General features: G+C 43.1%; 1 protein-coding gene across 3 annotated transcripts; it reads right to left on the bottom strand.

Annotated features, from left to right (window-relative positions):
* Positions 1–2811: 2811 nt before the first annotated feature.
* Positions 2812–9995, bottom strand: cd9r (CD9 molecule related). 3 transcript variants are annotated; one of them, XM_018738472.2, is made up of 9 exons: positions 9684–9995; positions 9199–9434; positions 8576–8678; positions 6622–6719; positions 6073–6147; positions 5630–5734; positions 5405–5497; positions 4334–4417; positions 2812–3464 (listed from the first exon to the last, which is right to left on the bottom strand). In XM_018738472.2, exons 2-9 carry the CDS (start codon positions 9262–9264, stop codon positions 3366–3368), a joined length of 723 nt encoding a protein of 240 aa, XP_018593988.2. In that variant the 5' UTR covers positions 9265–9434; positions 9684–9995; the 3' UTR covers positions 2812–3365. The 3 variants fall into 3 exon arrangements, with proteins under 3 accessions (XP_018593988.2, XP_018593985.2, XP_018593987.2); XM_018738469.2 differs by having other exon boundaries at positions 3388–4033; XM_018738471.2 differs by having other exon boundaries at positions 3388–4033; positions 9199–9380.
* Positions 9996–18202: the final 8207 nt, after the last annotated feature.

The following is an 18202-nucleotide window of genomic DNA, read 5'->3' as shown; positions in this document are numbered from 1 at the left end:
ACCACATTAACCACAGGGTGTCAACATGGGTATTTCATTGAGGTTATGAAGCCTTCATCTCTCTTCGTCGGTGTTTCGTGGAATTAGGCCCGCGACATCTCCAGAAGCCTTAGTGGTGCAGTCTGGTGCCCCAGAACCTTCCCCCCATTTTCCAAAAAAAATTCAAAACTAACCAGAATAAGGTGACAAATGTATTGGAATAAATGGAGATTTATTTCATTACAACTGTACTTGGATAAAAGTAAAATGTTATTAGTAACAAAAGATACTCTGAAAAGTACAGTTTCTTCAGAAAGTCACTTAAGTACAAATCACCAATAAAATGGGACTCATTACTAGCCACATTTTATATGGACAGTGAATTCTGTAGTTACATCCTGTACAACATTCTATTGGTCATCTTTTAATAAATGACATTCCCAGCATTACTCAAATGAGTGTACCTATTTCCACTTCCTATCTTTTCTATGGGACCTTCCCCTCCTCCACCAAAATTATGAAAAGGGAAAATGCAGCTCTCACCTGTGATTCTGAAGGCATCCACAGGATCTGTTTACACTGGAAGAATACATGTCAATGTCAAATTTTTTTTCTTAGTATAAATAATTTGTTTCTTGTTTGAAAATTGCATTCACTCATTTAGGTGATGCATTCCTCCAAAGTGCCTTGCAATTATTTACCCATTTATACAGCTGGGTAATTTCACTGAAGCATTTTTTTAGGGTAAGTATCTTATTCAAGGGTACGAAACTTAGAAGCAAGATTCAAACCTGCAACCGCACACACGTTGGCTGAAGCCGCTTGCCCCGAGCAAGGTCACAGCGAGCCATAGCCTAACCCGGCAACACAAGGGTGTAAGGCCAGAGGGGGAGGGGACACACGTAGGATGGGATGCCAGTCCGTCTCAAGGCACCCCATGCAGGACTCAAACCCCAGACCCACCAGGGAGCAGGACCCCAAACCTGCAGCCTTTTGGTCCAAAGGCAGCTGCTCTAACCACTACACTTCCAGCTACCCCTGTAAACTCACAATATCTTCAGTTAATGACTTTTCTAATTGAATTAGATGTTGGTAGTTATAGATATACACTCACTGAGCACTTTATTAAGAACACCTGTCCACTTGCATATTCAAGCAATTATCTAATCAGGCAGTCATGCAGCAGCAGCGCAATGCATAAAATCATACAGATGCAGTTCAGGAGCTAAAGTTAATGTTCACATTAGACACCAGAATGGGGGAAAAAAAATGTGATCTCAGTGATTTTGACCATGGCATGATTGTTGGTGCCAGACAGGCTGGTTTGAGTATTTCTGTAAGTACTGATCTCCTGGGATTTTTATACACAACAGTCTTTAGAGTTTACTCAGAATAGTGTGAAAAACATCCAGTGAGCTGCAGTTCTGCGAATAGAAATGCTTTCTTGATGAGAGAGGTCAAAGGAGAATGGCTAGACTGGTTTGAGCTGACAGAAAGGCTACAGTAACTCAGATTTCCACTCTTTACAACTGTGGTCAGCAGAAAAGCATCTCAGAATGCACAACATGTCGAACCTTGAGGCGGACGGGCTACAACAGCAGAAGCCTATGTCGGGTTCCATTCCTGTCAGCCAAGAACACAAATCTGAGACTGTAGTGGGCAGAGACTCAACAAAACTGGATAGCTGGAGACTGAAAAAACATAGCCTGGTCTTAACAATCTCAATTTCTGCTCAGGCACAGAGATGGTAGGGTCAGAATTCGGCATCAACAAAAGAATTCATGGACCTAGTCTCCCTTGTGTCAACAGTCCAAGCTGTTGGTGGTGTAATGGTGTGGGGATGTTTTCTTGGCACACTTTGGGCCTGTTAATACCAATCAATTATCGCTTGAATGTCACAGCCTCTCTGAGTATTGTTGCTGACCATGTGCATCCCTTTATGGCCACAATTTACCCATCTTTTAGTGGCTGCTTCCAGCACGATAATGCATCATGTCATAAAGCAGAAGTCGTCTCAAACTGGTTTCACGAACATAACAATGAGTTCGGTGTTCTTCAGTGGCCTTGCCAGTCACCAGATCCGAGTCCAATAAAACACTTCTGGGGTGTGGTAGTTTGCAGCATGAATGTGCAACTGACAAATCTGCAGAAATTGCGCGATGCAATCATGTCAGCATTGACCAGAATATCGAAAGAATGTTTCCAACATCTTCTGGAATCCATGCCACGAAGAGTTGAGGCTGTTTTATGAGCAAAGGGAGGCCCTATACCCAGTATTACTATAGTGTTCCTCATAAAGTGCTCAGTGAGTATATGTGGTGCACAAAACTAAAACTTACCCTGCTATTCTTAGTGCCTAAACCATCCGATCTGTCGGACTGGCTCCTTCGATTTGACTTAAAGTCAAAGTGAAACATGGGCAGCCTGTGTTGTTACCTGGCACCTGAAAACTGGTTCTGTGCCTTTGTCCCTGAAGACCTTGTGTACAAGCCCCTGCTAAAACCTTTGTGAAAAGCAGTGTAATTTGAAACCCTTCTTCTTGACATTCCACACTGTGAGGCTGGGACAAGGTAAAAGGGAAGGGGAGCTGCCACTCAGTGATGGGATGTGCAGGTTATTACCTCTGGTCTTTGTAAAGTGAAATTACCACAGGTCACAACTTAAAGAAATGTGATTTTATTAAGAAAACTTGACCTTTAAAGCGAACAGTTCCGTAACACAAGCACAAAAACAATGCAAAAGAGGTGACCCGCAGTCCCTTGAAGCAGAATCACCAGTGCAAAAGCTACTAAAATAACTCACTCATTGAAACAATATAAAATGGACAAAAACTCGTTTTTCTTTTTTTACTCAAATGTCAATGATGATCAAATGTAAATGTATGCTTATTATTTGATAAATTTATTTGAATTGGTTAATAAGTCTATCCTACATTTGCAGGATTTTTTGAGAGCGGTGTTACAACAATTGAGACTGAACTTTGAAGAGGTATTATTCATTTTAGACTTTCAGTGTTCCTAATATGGCTGACACGGACTGAAAATGTCCCATCTGTTGTATCCTGTATTTCTCATTAAAATTCTGTTTAATTAGCCAGCATACAAAAGGCAACATTAATGTAAACATGGTTCAAGGTGAAACTGACATGTACTTCGGTCAAACCTATAATGAAGAGATGGTGTATGTAAAAGGGAAGCAATACCCAGTGAAAAACAAGAACCGAAAGCAGAAACATTGGTCCTTTCATAATGTTAAGGACAAATTGGCTGGAACATTGTCTTGGAACGTATTAGGTAAAAGGTTGGCTGAAGGAGAGGGCATGCCAGAAGAAGGCCACATCTGGGCCCAGGCAACAAACATCAGGAATCGAGCTCTTGTTCCTCTTCTCAGTAGACAAATTTTGACCCGGTGTATTGCACGATGGGTTCCATCTGGCTGTGCTTGATTCCACTCGACAGGATGCAAGCGGATGCTAGTGCACAAATCTGATGGATGGGGAGGGGACAAGGGGGTAATAAGGGTGTTTGGCAAAGGGGTGGGAATGTTGGAAGAGAGTCAAAGTTGACCAGAACATTTTTGTGTTGGTACGCAGGTATGAGTGAGAGCAAGAGAATTTTCAAGGTTCATGGCCATATTTACTGCACACTTTAAACAAGCCAAGGGAAAATGGCCTAATGAACCAAGAGCGTACCAGAGAATTTAGAAAGGTCCAGCAGGGTACATCCTTCATGCAATTAAGAGTAAGACAGCAGCCTAAAAGATGATTATTATAAAGATGAAGTCCCAGCTACAGTTTTGAGTAAATGTTTGATGGATAAATCAAACCGAGCAATTACAAACATGCAATGTCATTGCAGATCGGATAAGCCTGGCTTTAGGAGGCATCTGTCAGAGAGACAGCCTCATTGAGTGAGGGATTTCTAATATAGCCAGGGAAGAGACTAGGGTCTTGTAGAGATATGGCAGGGCTCGACAGTAGGATATAGGGTGGCAGGGACGACACCGAGTCTGAGATCCCTGTGTAGAGAACGCGACTGCAAATCATTGCAATGATCTGAGATAGTAACAAAAGAGGAAAGAAAGATTAGACAAAATAAGAAATGAGGGATGCATTGAAAGGGAGACATGCAGGGGGAGGAGGGGAGGGGGAATATGTAAAAATGTAATAGACATTTTTATCTGCATGTTGTTCTACTCTCAGTGGTCTATTCTACATTATGACTTCTTAACCAAGAACTGTGTGTCATACAGTTATTGAGACCTCTGCCTGTTTCCTTTGCATCAGTAATTGCATTTCTCTTGAAAATAACTTTTTCTCAAGACACTTTAATGTGTATATTTGCTTTTATCATACCATTATGGCCGCAATTCCCACAAATCCTCCCAGGAAGGCCGAGGCTTTGGTATCTATTATGTTCGGGATGACACTGGGACAGGGCTGATAAAAGGACAAAAAAAACATTAGTGAGTTTTTCCAGTCTATCTGGGTACATACATAGGACATATATGTACATTGGTATTTCTTCAATATTGGTGCAAATTGCAGCTGGGAGGCAAAAGATACAATCAAATATGCTGAAAATCTGATACAGCAGTATGTGAAAATATGTACCCTTCAATTCACATAATGGGCCTTTAGATTGATATAATGAGATTTTTCACAAGGCTCTTTTTACTAGTACAACTAATTTAAAACAAGTAAAATGCTCTCTCCAGCATGTCACCTTTACTGACACTGCTTTCTGAAAAAACTGAGTGGTTCTTTCATTTACGATGCCTTATGTTTTAAATTATTTTTTTGCTTTCCACATTTGTTTTTAATGACTTCCTGAAATTTTCATTTTGTTCAGACATTACATTTTCAGTATAACTCTTTACATTTTACACTGGATATTTGTCATCATTGTCATCCAATAATGTTGGTACAATATGATGACACAAGAAACTTCAATATTTCTCATCTCCATAATCATAATACAATATTGAATATCATAATAAATTTTGATGATTATATTCAAATTATAATACCATATACGCAGACATAAATGCCTTGCTAAGTGTATACTGTAGTTTACATTGGCTATACTGTTTTAAAATACAAAGTGGGTAATGTGCAATCATCATTGTAATAGATATAATAAAATATTCTTTAAGTATTTCATTGCTTACAACGTCTTTAGCTTGGTGTAACTTTTCAGGTGATTTTTAGGTGTAACTTTGCAGGTCTATGCATGCATTACTTTTTTCTACCCAAAAAGAAATCATGGTAATTTGAGCCCCATACAATGGCTCCCTACCTATTGGGCTGATTTCACAAAATAAAACCTGTACAAAAATGAGGTGGCATCTTGGGTAAACCAGCAATCTGATGGTATTCACAATGGTAACATATGAAATGGTGCCACATTTTTTCACCGAGACTCACAGGGGTTACAATGGCCTGAACAATTCCTTCATATGGACAAGTTTCTTTGACGATGGGTTCAAGGACTCTTCCCAAAATGCCACAGCATTCGAACTGAGGAAGACAGCAAACAAATAAATAGAAAGTTACATGCCACAACAGACTGTTCTCTTTTAATTAAGTGCAGTTGGTTTAATTTTTAAAATATATTTCCTCTAGATGTGCAAACAGGGTTGGGATGTTTACCATCTTGTGGAAAAACGTCAGAGTTATGGACATGCTGGGGTCGCCTGCTGTGTTGACATATTGCACGTATACAGTCTGGTAGAATTCGGAAAGCTTCTCCCCAGCCTGATCAGCAAAATAACAGGACAAAAAATGTCATCATGACAACAGTTGGATCGAATTAATGTTTCAGCTCATTATCCCTACTCCTTTATCCCTTCAACTACATTTTTGTCACAATCTGTCATACATCTAACCTTCTTTCTGCGTTCATGGGTTGAACAGGACAGGAATGGCTCTCTCCTCAGCTTTGCTTAAGATATTACCAGTGAACTTCTTCACTAATAACCATTAAGTACTCTGGCATTAACATCTTACTGTGCAGCTTGATAGAATTCACTGGTTGTGTATGTAATGTGTAACTCTGTATCTAACTGTTATCTCTATGTTTCTCTCTCTCTCACCTTGCCACGATTTTGGAAAGTCAGCACTCCAGCAGCAATCTCAGCTCCAGCCAGCAGGCCCAGCATGAAACAAAACTGTCAGTGGCAAACAGGTACAAAATGTTAACCACAAGCATTCACTTCTATATTTTTTATTTCATTTACCTACTAGAGTACTCAGTTTTGAATAGTTCAGCTTGTATAAACTTGTGACAAACAACTGAAAACAATAACATGCAGCAAAGTTGCAAGGTGCAACAATATAAAACGGGCATTCTATCAGCCAGCGTTACTAAGTGGTTTCTCAGGTAAATGTATTTAGAAACAGAAAGGAGTTAGAGGGTCTCAGAGGAAGTAAAACTGCTACAAGCTGGGGAGAAAAAAGACATTTTGGCTTTAGCACATGTATTTTGCAATCGGCCCTGCAGTGATCACGGACGGTTTCACTGTCGGATTGTATAGACGAGGTAAATAATGCATCCCATGCAGAATCAGAGACAAGAATGAGTACTAAGATGCACAGCAAGTAGTGAAAAATCAAAAGGAGTCAAGCGACTCAAATTTCCTTACCGCTGCCAGAGCACATCGGCTCTCTGAACAGGCGCCACAGTTGCCCAAGATAGAGGTGATGAACATCAGAATGCCCAGCACAATTAACAGGATTATTCCTGAGGGCACAGAATTTTAGAGAGAGTGAGATAACAATATATTTATATTATGTTACCTACTTCCTTTTCAAAATCATGAATGAAAGTTGAAATAAAGTGGGTAATTCAAAATTAACCGCTTTTCATTGACTTACAGTTTTTGAAAAAAAGAGATTTAGAAATGGGGGGTGTGGTGGTGCAGCAGATTTTGCCTGTGCCTGCTTGCTGGTGGGTCTGGGGTTCGAGCCTGCTTGTGGTGCCTTGGGACGGACTGGCGTCCTGTCCTGGGTGTGTCCCCTCCTCCTCTAGCCCTGCGCCCTGTGTTGCCGGGTTAGGCTCTGGCTCGCCACGACCCCACTCGTGACAAGCAGTTTCAGACAATGTATGTGTGTATGTGGAACTTAAAAATCACTATGAATGTGTAAGTACAGAATTTAAAGTTTAATGCAAACTGCAGGATGTTCCTGTTTCCTGCAAAAGTTCCACAACTAGGGGCCTCACCAGCTTGACCCAAATGCTAAGTCCTTTCCCTATAGTAAAATGTACTTCAAATAACTTCACGCACACACTCACTCACTTTCCTTAACTGCTCAACTGAGTTGTGGTCATAGTAGTCTGGAACCTATCCCAGCAGCACAAGGTGCAAGAGTGAGTACGGTACACTCTGGATGGGGAGCCAGTCCATCACAAGGTACCCACATGTACATGCATTCAAACGCTACGGACTCTTTAGTCAACAATTAATCTGAAACACGTGTCTTTGAGCATTTGGAGAGAACCAGAGCAGCCAAAGCAAACCTGCACGTACAAAACGGAAACATGCAAACACCACAAAGACTGAAACAGTTTCACACCTATGTCTAGTGTGGTAAGAAGAAAATACTCAGCACGATCAGATTGCAGAAAACTTCACTTATTCATTTAGCTGAAGCTTTTCTCCAAAGCACCTTATAATTATTTACCCATTTATACACCTGGGTGATTTTACTGAGGCAATTCAGGGTAAGTACCTTGCTCAAGGATACTACAGCTAGAAGTGAGACTCAAACCTGCAACTTTTGGGTCCAGAAGCAGTCACTCTAACCACTACACTACCAGCACTTACGTGAACATCCTAGAGAGAGTCACACCATTACAGCTAAGCAAGCAGATATTTATACACATTCTAGGGCAGATCCTTAAGCATGGGAAAGATACATGTTTTGTTTCAACATTCCAGGCATTTCACTGTGCCCCTCAATCTCTCATCCTCTCGTAAAACATTTCCAGCAGTCCCCAGTTTATCTCCTTTTCTTACACAAAACAGTCCTCTGAACTTTACGTAAATCTGCACTCCTCTGACACCAAACTGACACCAAACTGCTGCCTGGAATATGGCACTTTCTTGCATAGGCCGTTCAGCAGCTAAACATTCTTAAACATTCCATTATAGCAGCATGTAGGCATAGTAAGGCTTTTAAAATCAAATTTTCTTTCCACACTAGAGAGCCCCGGTGATGTGAGGTGGCAGCACTGAGCCACCTGCTACTTCTCAATAAAGCCACAAGGAATAACCCTACCACTGTATGCAAGGACAGCTAGCAACCATATAGTGGTTAGTGCTGCTGCCTGTAGACCCCAAGGTTATGGGTTTGATCCCTACTGCTGGCTGTAGTACTCTTGTACAAAGTACATACCCTAAAATTACCCTGCTGTACAAAGGGGTTAATAAATGTAACCTTAATATTGTAAGTTGCTTTGCAGAAAAGTGTCAGCTAAATGTACATGAGTTCACCTTCTCCATGGTTTAAGTAACTTTTGAAACTGGGATCTTTGTACAGTTGCCTGCAAGTTAACTCCGAAGAGGGCAGATATTGAGGGTATATTTAAAAACATACCAATGACAAACGCTTGTGTGTCAAGATTGACATCAAAGATCCTTTGGGTTACAGAGCTAAATCTGAGCCACAGACCCAGCGCCACCATTCCAAACCCTACAAGCTGTGCAAAGAGAGGCAAGTCACAATTAAAACCAGCACTGGGAGTGCTTATCAAATATTTAAGTATTTATGTAAAAATACAATTCTGCATATTGTCATGCTCTCATGGAAAGATATGGTGATTGGGAACAAAGATAAATTTCAGTTTAAAAAGGAAATTGTGGAATGGAAACTTAAAGAACAGAAACTGAAACCTTTCTTCCTGGTAGGTCATCTCAACCATTGTATTTAGTATCACTCACTTAAACGTATTTAATAAAATCACACCAGCCGAAAGCCAGCATTTCCGGAACATGTTCATATAGCGTATATATATATATATATATATATATATATATATATATATATATATATATATATCAAAATATTGTTTTCTAAAGAAAAAATTTAAAAGACATACTCCTATTTCTTAATCATAGACAAAACATTTTGGTACATTTGGAATAAGGGATTAGAAGTAGTTTTATAATAATAATAATAATAATAATAATAATAATAATAATAATAATAATAATACTTACACCAAACACAGTATTAAAAAGGATGAGAATACATTTACAAATTTGAGCGCATCCACTGAGTGCCATGATGACCAACAACAGTGACCTTCCTGGTTTTTCCACCGCACTTATCTTTCACTCAGGTTTCCTTTTGGCTTTCAGTTCCTCTCCCACCAAGTTTCTTTTCTTTTCACTCGTGGACTCTTGAGTAAGAAAAATTCGGATGTGAGGAAGTGCCGAGGCGACAACAACAACAGCTGTAAGAATAATAAATAATCATGCCACGGCGTGCAAGAACTGATGGTCATCCGAGAAATAGTACACAAGTCAAGTTCAACTGTTAGTGTTACAGCAAACGTGCGCATTCACAATATCAGTGTTATAATTAAGATTATTAGAAGAATTACGATCTTCTGTCCTTCGCATTTACAATCCAGAAGAGCCTGAGGTCGTGCAGAGCAAAATTAGAAGCAATGAATTTAAAATGAGCAATTCTCCTTACTTACCGCTACGTTCTTTTCACGCTCTGAAAAAGGGGACAAGTATCTAATACAACACGCACAGAGAATCACCCACACTGCGAATACGTAAGAGCGACGCGGCGGCTTTTATCTGCTCGGTGTCTGCGCTCTGCCGCGATTGGTCCGTTTTTTTTAACGAAGAATACCAAGATTTGAGGAAAACGAAACCTATACCTAGGCTAGCGGGGGCGCAGTGGGTTGGAACGGATCCTGCTTTCCGGTCGGTAGGGGCTTCGAGTCCCGCCTGGGGTGCCTTGCGACGGACTGACGTCCCGTCCTGCGTGTGTCACCCCTCCAGCCTCATGTCCAGGCTGTTGCCGGGTTAGGCTCCGGCTCCCCGCGACCCCATATGAGACAAGCGGTTCGGAAAGTGTGTGAGAGAGAAACCTGCAGCGGGCTTGTCCGGGTCCTGCTGGGGTTCCAGTCTTGTTTAGGATGTTGGCTCGTCGGGACAAGCGGCTTCAGTTTTGTGTGTGTGTGTGAAACCTATAATACTGCATGTACTAAGCAACAAAAAAAAAAAAAAAAAAAAAAAAGCGAATGCGGCGCATTTGTGTTGCATTACGTTACGGGTCTCAACGAGAACGAGTTGTTCTCAAAGTCAAGGTGCTTGACTTCCGGTGTAGATAAATAACTGAAATGAAAGCGTGTCCTCATGTTTCAATGGACAGTCTGAGTATATCAATCATGCCGGTAAAAGAAAATGGCACTTCGTGACTTCCAGAACATTCAACCGGACCTACAGTTCTACAGCGTGTGTGCGTGGTTGAATTTAATGTGTTCCTCTCCCATTGCTCAGTGCCGTGCAAACTGGTAATCTTTGAATTTGTGTTGCTTTTACGTTTACATCTACCCAAAGTGACACAAGGTGAACAAAAGCCCATTTTTCATCAGTGACAGTTATAGATGCAGACACGCCATTCACGAGGTACAGTCTATTTGTCCTGGAATACCATTTTTTCTGCCACTTAATACATGAATAGAAGTGGTAGGAAATACAGTGATTATCATGTCGGATAACAAGATGCAAGTCCACAGAGCAGTTAGGAAATCGAGGAGAGATGTGTCTGAAACGGGTCCGCAAAGGCTGCAAGAAGTTTGTAACCTTCTGGAGAGCAGCTTTTATTCAATTCCTCTTTTGAAAAACACCTGTTCTTCTGACTGCTGCACCCACAGACTTTTTTCCTGTTTGTGGAAATTTCTCAGTTTCTCATCATCTTGCACTTCGTGTAGTCCTGCGTACTGTTCTGTGTTGCACCATGGTCCCCGGAGAAACGACATTTCGTTCCGCTGTATACAAGCTATATAGAGGAATGACAATAAATCCACTTGAACTTGAACAGCAGCCTGGGTGGTGCAAGAGAAAATGGGTTCGATCCCCCCCCTCGCTGCGTGTGGTCTTTGCACATTCTTCCTGTGTCTGCATGGGTTTCGTCCAGGTGCTCTAATTTCCTCCCACAGTATAAAAACATGCAGTTCAGCTGGATTGGTTCCTGCAAATTGTCTGTGGTGTGTAAATGGGTGAGTGACAGTGTGCGTGTGGCTACTCTGCAATGGACTGGCCTCCTGTCCAGGGGGTACCCATTGCTTCTGAGATAGGCTCTGGTTCACCATGAACCTTCTCAGGACAAGTGCTTGTTGAAATTGAATGGATGGATGGTAATTTCTCAGTTATGGTTTGCCACAACTCCTAGGCAGGTGTAAAGTGCTATTTGAGGGCGCAGGTGTTGATCCGAGTCAAACGTTGGCCCTGGGCTGTACACCCCAGTGCCACTGGGACAAAGTGGGTAATCTGTAGATCCAAGTGAAATGGCAGTTATTGCTTCTCAGACTCCTCAGATTCCTGATACTCTTTGTTGAGAACATCATCAGCATGCGGCAGAACAGGCCATTGTCCACCTTCAGTGTTACTCTGCCAAATGAGGGGAGCCACAGGAGAGTTCTTGAGGTGTGTGGGGTGAATGCAGACCATCCAAGGCTGTTCCCCTATGCAAGTCTTTGTGGTGGACTTACTAAAGTGCTGTGACTATCGATGTCTTCACCCCTTGTTGTTGGCAGACTTTGTGGGAACTTTCCTAGGGACATTTGTCAACATTTTTCCCAGACATGATGATCAGGGGGTTGAGCTGGGTGTTGAAAATGGGTGCAGACATTACCTTATGCATCTGGATCCTGACCATGTGGGGCTGAGCAGGTTTTGCCAACCTCTGGCATACTTCGAGTGATGCCAAGGGCAAACTGTTTATCAAGCATAGGTTCCCTCATGTTGCCTGTGTCTGAGGAAGGGACACACAAGTAAAGCCTGTAACAATATTAAGTGCCAGCATTACCTGGAGACCAGCCATCTGGCCAGGAGCTGCTGTAACCATTGGGGGGGTGAGGACCACCAGCTGTCTCCAGTGCAAACTGTCCTATGCTTGTGTAATGCTGGCAAGAGCAGTGTCGACGTGGCCTTGCTACTGTCGACTTTCTCCTGTGGGACAGTGGGGAATAGTGGCAGGAGCTGAGATTAAAAATGAGTCAAGTGTGACCAATGCTGGCAGGGCTTTTTCACATGGCATGTCTACAAGGTTTCTGGTCAAAGAGAATTTAGGTGTTCCTGGTCACATGGACAGTGGGCAGGACATTTTGTGGGAAACCAGATGGAAGAAGAGACCTGACAGGAAGGTTGGGGCTGTCACTGGTTCTGATAGTCTTCTCTACCCCACCAACTGGCCAGACCACTCAAGTTTAACTACTGAAATTTCCCAGGTGGGGTTTACTTAATTGCTAATTTCAATCTGATTATAAGGTTATTTTAATAACTGTTTATATTTAACAGTTTTTTTTATTTTTGTGTGAATTTTAATTTCTAACTATTTATCCAACTTGGGTATGATTGTCATTTTCAAGTTGTTAAATTTAGGAAGGACAACGATTAAACATTTAGGAAGAAATGTGAAGCCTTTTACAGTTTTTCAGTTTTTAAACATAAGGTCATTTCCATAATGGTTTTAAACACATTTTAAAATGTAATTAAGTTTAAACACTTCATTTTAGGATTTGAATATCTCATGGCTTTATTGTCTGTCGGATAAGAGTGATAGGTTTTGTTTTTTACATTTTGGATTATGCTTTATGCAGAATGTTTTTTAAGGAGGCCCTCTAAAATACATATGACAGTGTTTATACACACACACATTTTCAGAACCGCTTGTCCCATACAGGGTCACGGGGAACCGGAGCCTACCCGGCAACACAGGGCGTAAGGCCGGAAGGGGAGGGGACACACCTAGGACGGGACACCAGTCCATCGCAAGGCACCCCAAGCAGGACTCGAACCCCAGACCCACTGGAGAGCAGGACCCGGTCCAACCCACCGCGCCCCCTACAGTGTTTATAATTTACTCAAATTTTAAAGTCATATTTTAATAAGTAAATATGAGAATTTTACTTGAGTTCATTGGTTGACTATGGTTGGAGCTTTGTTTATTTTTATTTGTTATTTTTGTTAATTACACACTCATTCACTTTTGTTAACCTCTTCTCGAGAGGGTCTGGGGTTTAAGTCCTGCTTGGGGTGCCTTGGGGTGGACTGGTGTCCTGTCCCAGGTGTGTCCCTCCCCCTCTGACCTTGTGCCCTGTGTTCCTGGGTTAGGTTCTGCCTTGCTGGGACCCTGCCCGGGATACGTTGTGTGTGTGTGTGTGTGTGTGTGTGTGTGTGTGTGTGTGTGTGTGTGTGTGTGTGTGTGTAACTTCTTGTCCAGGTCAGAGCCATGGTGGTCTGGAGCCCACTCTGGGTACAAGGCTTAGAAGGATACCCCAAGGAAGGATTCCAACTCATTGTAAGGTATCCACACACAACAGCCAGTTTTAGAGGTGTCACTTCATCTGAAACACACGTCTTTGAACTGCGGGAGGAAATGCACACAAACATGAGGAAATGAACATGTCGCACAGACCGAGCTGGATGAACCGTTACACGAACAGCCAAGGTGCTGTGAGGCAGCAGTTCTATCTGCTGTGTCACTCCAGTCTGCTCATATGTTTTAATAAAATTAATAATTTGCCTAAGTTATTTTTCAGATACTAATGTGTGATGTGCCAGCCAGCTGAATCTGACCCTTTTGTTATTTTCTACAAAAGAAATAAAAGAAAGCATGGGCTGAAAACACAGAGTGAAACGTTCAAACTCTGCACACCTTAGCAGCTCTGGAGCTGCTATGCCATCATGCCCTCCACACTAATGTATATAAAGCAAGATTTGCTTTTGTTTACAGGAACCATCCATAACTAACATCTTGTAAAATGATTTTGAAACAGGATCCAGTTCAGCAATTTCTTTTCCTGCAAACACATCCGATATATATGTGAATTTGTCAGAAATAACTTGTTTTGGTGTCAAAAATTTGTAAGGAATTTGAAAAATCTTGTACACTACCTAAAATTCAATTCAATTCATTTTTTTTTTATAGAGCGCTCTTCTCACGCTCTGACACAGAGTGCTTTAACACAGGCATAAAGCAAGAAAAACAGATACAAACAAAGAAGACAGTCGACTAATGGCTACCATAATGAAGAACTTATTATAGAGCTAAAGTATACCTACTGGCCACTGGGGAAAGGAACAAAACTCCCAACTGAAGGTTGAGGGAGAAAAAAACCTCGGGGGGTCCACGGGCCAGTGGTAGCCCACCCCTCCTGGGCATTCTAGAAAGTAACAATTTGTAAGCCAGTGTTTAACAAGTAATTATAATGTTGGTAAATGGCATAATGGATCCCCAGCTCGGCATGGAACGTCTCGATCGTCATGGCAGATGGACATCATCCTCTGTCAGCACGGGATTCATCTGTCAACACTGGCTGGCCTCCTGAGGTCTTACGTAGCGAAGTAGTGCTCAACGAGAAGATAGGACAGAGTTAGTAATTTGTTACTTAAGCAAATTTAAAATGCATTTTTGTAAAGGTGATAAAATAAATAACCAAGGCAGGTTGAATTACGTTACGAGGTGGAATGCCTGAGTGAACATGTAAGTCTTTAGTCGGGATTTGAAAACAGAAACTGACGGGGCAATTCTGACAGTAACTGGTAGACTATTCCACAGTTTAGGTGCTCTATAACTAAAGGCACGACCTCCTACTGAGGTCTTATTGATCACAGGTACTTTAAGGTAACCTGCATCTAATGAACGGAGATATCGTCCTGGGATATAAAAATTAATGATCTCACAAAGGTAAGCCGGAGCAATTCCATGTACTGCCTTATAGGTCAAAAGTAGGATTTTATAATCAACTCTATAAGTGACCAGGAGCCAATGTAATGATTTAAGTACAGGTGTTATATGGTCAAACTTCCTAGTTCTAGTGACAATTTTCACAACAGCATTTTATACCAACTGTAGCCTGGATACAGTCTGGTACGGACAACCCGACAATAAAGCATTACAGTAATCCAGCCTGCTGGAAACAAAAGCATGAACCAGTTTCTCAGAATTCCGTCTAAAAAAACTGAAATGCTGCTCCCATTCAGTGCCATTTACATGTACATTATGAACTTTCATTACGAACATTCCTTGAATCATATATTTGAGTTAAAATATATAATATGGTGAGTGGGAGTGCAGGGGCACAGTGGTGCAGCAGGTTTGGCCAGGTCCTGCTCTCTGGAGGGTCTGGGGTTCAAAGTCCTGCCTAGGGTGCCTTGTGACAGACTAGTGTCCTGCCCTGGGTGTGTGTCCCCCCCTCTCCAGCCTTACGCCCTGTGCTGCTGGGTTAGGCTCTGGCTCACCACAACCCCACTTGGGACAAGTGGCTTCAGCCACTGTGAGTGTGATATAATATGGTAGTGTAAGTGCTGCTTAGTCAAATTTGATTTTCATAACTAATTGCATGGCTTTTATTGAGAGGTTTTGGAGGTGGTTCACCATTGCCCTCTTTCATGCATGTTTTTTAATTACAAACGCACCCTGAGCTGGATTTCAACCTATACCTGAACATGCAGGTGAGGTACTGTGCTGCCCTAGCGTTACCCATAAATATAGGTTACTTCACAGTTAAACAGTGGATAACTACAATTAAGTCATTATAAAGGTGGTGACATGATAATGATAATACAATCAATCTTTTAACAAGAAAAAGAATGCATTTCACAGAATTTCTATTTCATCACATGTTGACCAACTGTACTTAGAATAATTGTTCTGTAAGACTTTAATATCAGAACATTTTAGCCTTGCTTTCCTGTCTTTATGAACATCGTCCCAGAAATAAATGAGCAACAACCAACACACAACGATTTTCAAGTAAAAACTGTAGCAAAATTTATGTATCGCGCTTCTACAGATGTTATCAGAGGGAGGAACTTGTATGCGCCGTGTTCTTTACTTGCTGTTTGGGATTCTGTGTTCATTTGCTACTTCACCCCTTTGCTGCTGTTAAATAAGACTATGGATCAGCAAATGTCTTCTGTCTGTGGAAGTCACTGGGTTCTTGGTGTTGAAGGGGAGGCATCGCCGAGGTGGCTGCTGTGTTCTTTTTTTGTGATGAACCGCAAGAGAGATGTCTAGACTGTGTACACTGTAAAAAAGTCAACTTACAAAAAGTTCTCCAAATAAACATAGAAAAGTGAATTGAACTTAGATTTTTTTTTTATTGGAGGTGTTCATGCATCATACTTAGTTAATTCAACAAATTCGTTCCTTAAATGTTACAAAGGTGCAATGTTTTGTTGATCTCCATCCATCCATCCATCCATCTATCTTCCTCCGCTTTTATCTGGGGCCGGGTCGCGGGGGCAGCAGTCCGAGCAGAGTCCTCCAGACTTCCCTCTCCCCGCACACCTCCTCCAGTTCCTCTGGGGGAACCCCAAGGCGTTCCCAGGCCAGCCAGGAGACATAGTCTCTCCAACGTGTCCTGGGTCTGCCCCGAGGCCTCCTCCCAGTGGGACAAGCCCGGAGCACCTCCCCAGGGAGGCGTCCAGGAGGCATTCGGAACAGATGCCCGAGCCACCTCAACTGGCTCCTCTCGATGCGGAGGAGCAGCGGCTTTACTCCGAGCTCCTCCCGGGTGAGTGAGCTCCTCACCCTATCCCTAAGGGTGCGCCCAGCCACTCTGCGGAGGAAACTCATTTCTGCCGCTCGTATCCGCGATCTCATTCTTTCGGTCATGATCCAGAGTTCATGACCATAGGTGAGGGTAGGAACGTAGATCGACCGGTAAATTGAGAGCTTCGCCTTACGACTCAGCTCCTTCTTCACCACAACAGACCAGTACAATGACCGCATTACTGCGGACGCCGCACCGATCCGTCTGTCAACCTGCCGCTCCATTTTTCCCTCACTCGTGAGCAAGACCCCGAGATACTTAAACTCCTCCACCTGAGGGAGGAGCTCCCCCCTAACCCGGAGGGGGCAATCCACCTTTTTCCGACTGAGAACCATGGCCTCAGATTTGGAGGTGCTGATTCTCATCCCCGCCACTTCGCACTCGGCTGCAAACCTCCCCAGTGCACGCTGCAAGTCTTGACCTGATGAAGCCAACAGGACCACATCGTCCGCAAAAAGCAGAGACGAGATCTCGCGGCCACCAAGACAGACACCCTCCGTTCCCTGGCTGCACCTAGAAATTCTGTCCATAAAGATAATGAACAGAATCGGTGCCAAAGGGCAGCCCTGGCGGAGTCCAACATGCACCGGGAACAGGTCTGACTTACTGCCGGCAATGCGAACCAAGCTCCTGCTCCGGTCATACAGGGAACGAACAGCTCGTAGCAACGAGCCCCGAACCCCAATATCCCGAAGTACCCCCCACAGGATGCCACGAGGGACACGGTCGAATGCCTTCTCCAGGTCCACAAAACACATATGGACTGGTTGGGCAAACTCCCACGAACCCTCCAGCACCCTAGTGAGGGTATAGAGCTGGTCCAGTGTTCCACAGCCAGGGCGAAAACCGCATTGCTCTTCCTGAATCCGAGGTTCGGCTATCGGTCGGATTCTCCTTTCCAGTACCCTGGCATAGACTTTCCCAGGGAGGCTAAGGAGTGTGATCCCCCTGTAGTTGGAACACAATCTCCGGTCCCCCTTCTTAAAAAGAGGGACCACCACCCCGGTCTGCCAGTCCAGAGGCACCGTTCCCGAACTCCACGCGATGCTGCAGAGCCGTGTCAGCCAAGACAGCCCCACAACATCCAGAGACTTGAGAAACTCGGGGCGGATCTCATCCACCCCCGGAGCCTTGCCACCGAGGAGTTTTTTGACTACCTCAGCAACTTCAGCCAGGGTAATGGACGAGTCCCCCTCCAAGTCCCCAGCCTCAGCTTCCTCTACGGAAGGCGTGTTGGAGGGATTGAGGAGATCCTCAAAGTACTCCTTCCACCGCCTGAGGACATCCTCAGCTGAGGTCAGCAGCGCACCACTTCCACTGTAAAGAGTGTTTGTGGAACACCGCTTCCCCCCTCAGAGTCGCCGGACGGTTTGCCAGAATCTCTTTGAGGCCGACCGAAAGTCTTCCTCCATGGCCTCACC

This window comes from Scleropages formosus, chromosome 3 (genome assembly GCF_900964775.1).
Source record: "Scleropages formosus chromosome 3, fSclFor1.1, whole genome shotgun sequence".
NCBI lineage: Eukaryota > Metazoa > Chordata > Actinopteri > Osteoglossiformes > Osteoglossidae > Scleropages > Scleropages formosus.
The sequence above is the reverse complement of the archived record's forward strand: the minus strand, read 5'-3'. Positions and strand labels throughout refer to the sequence as shown.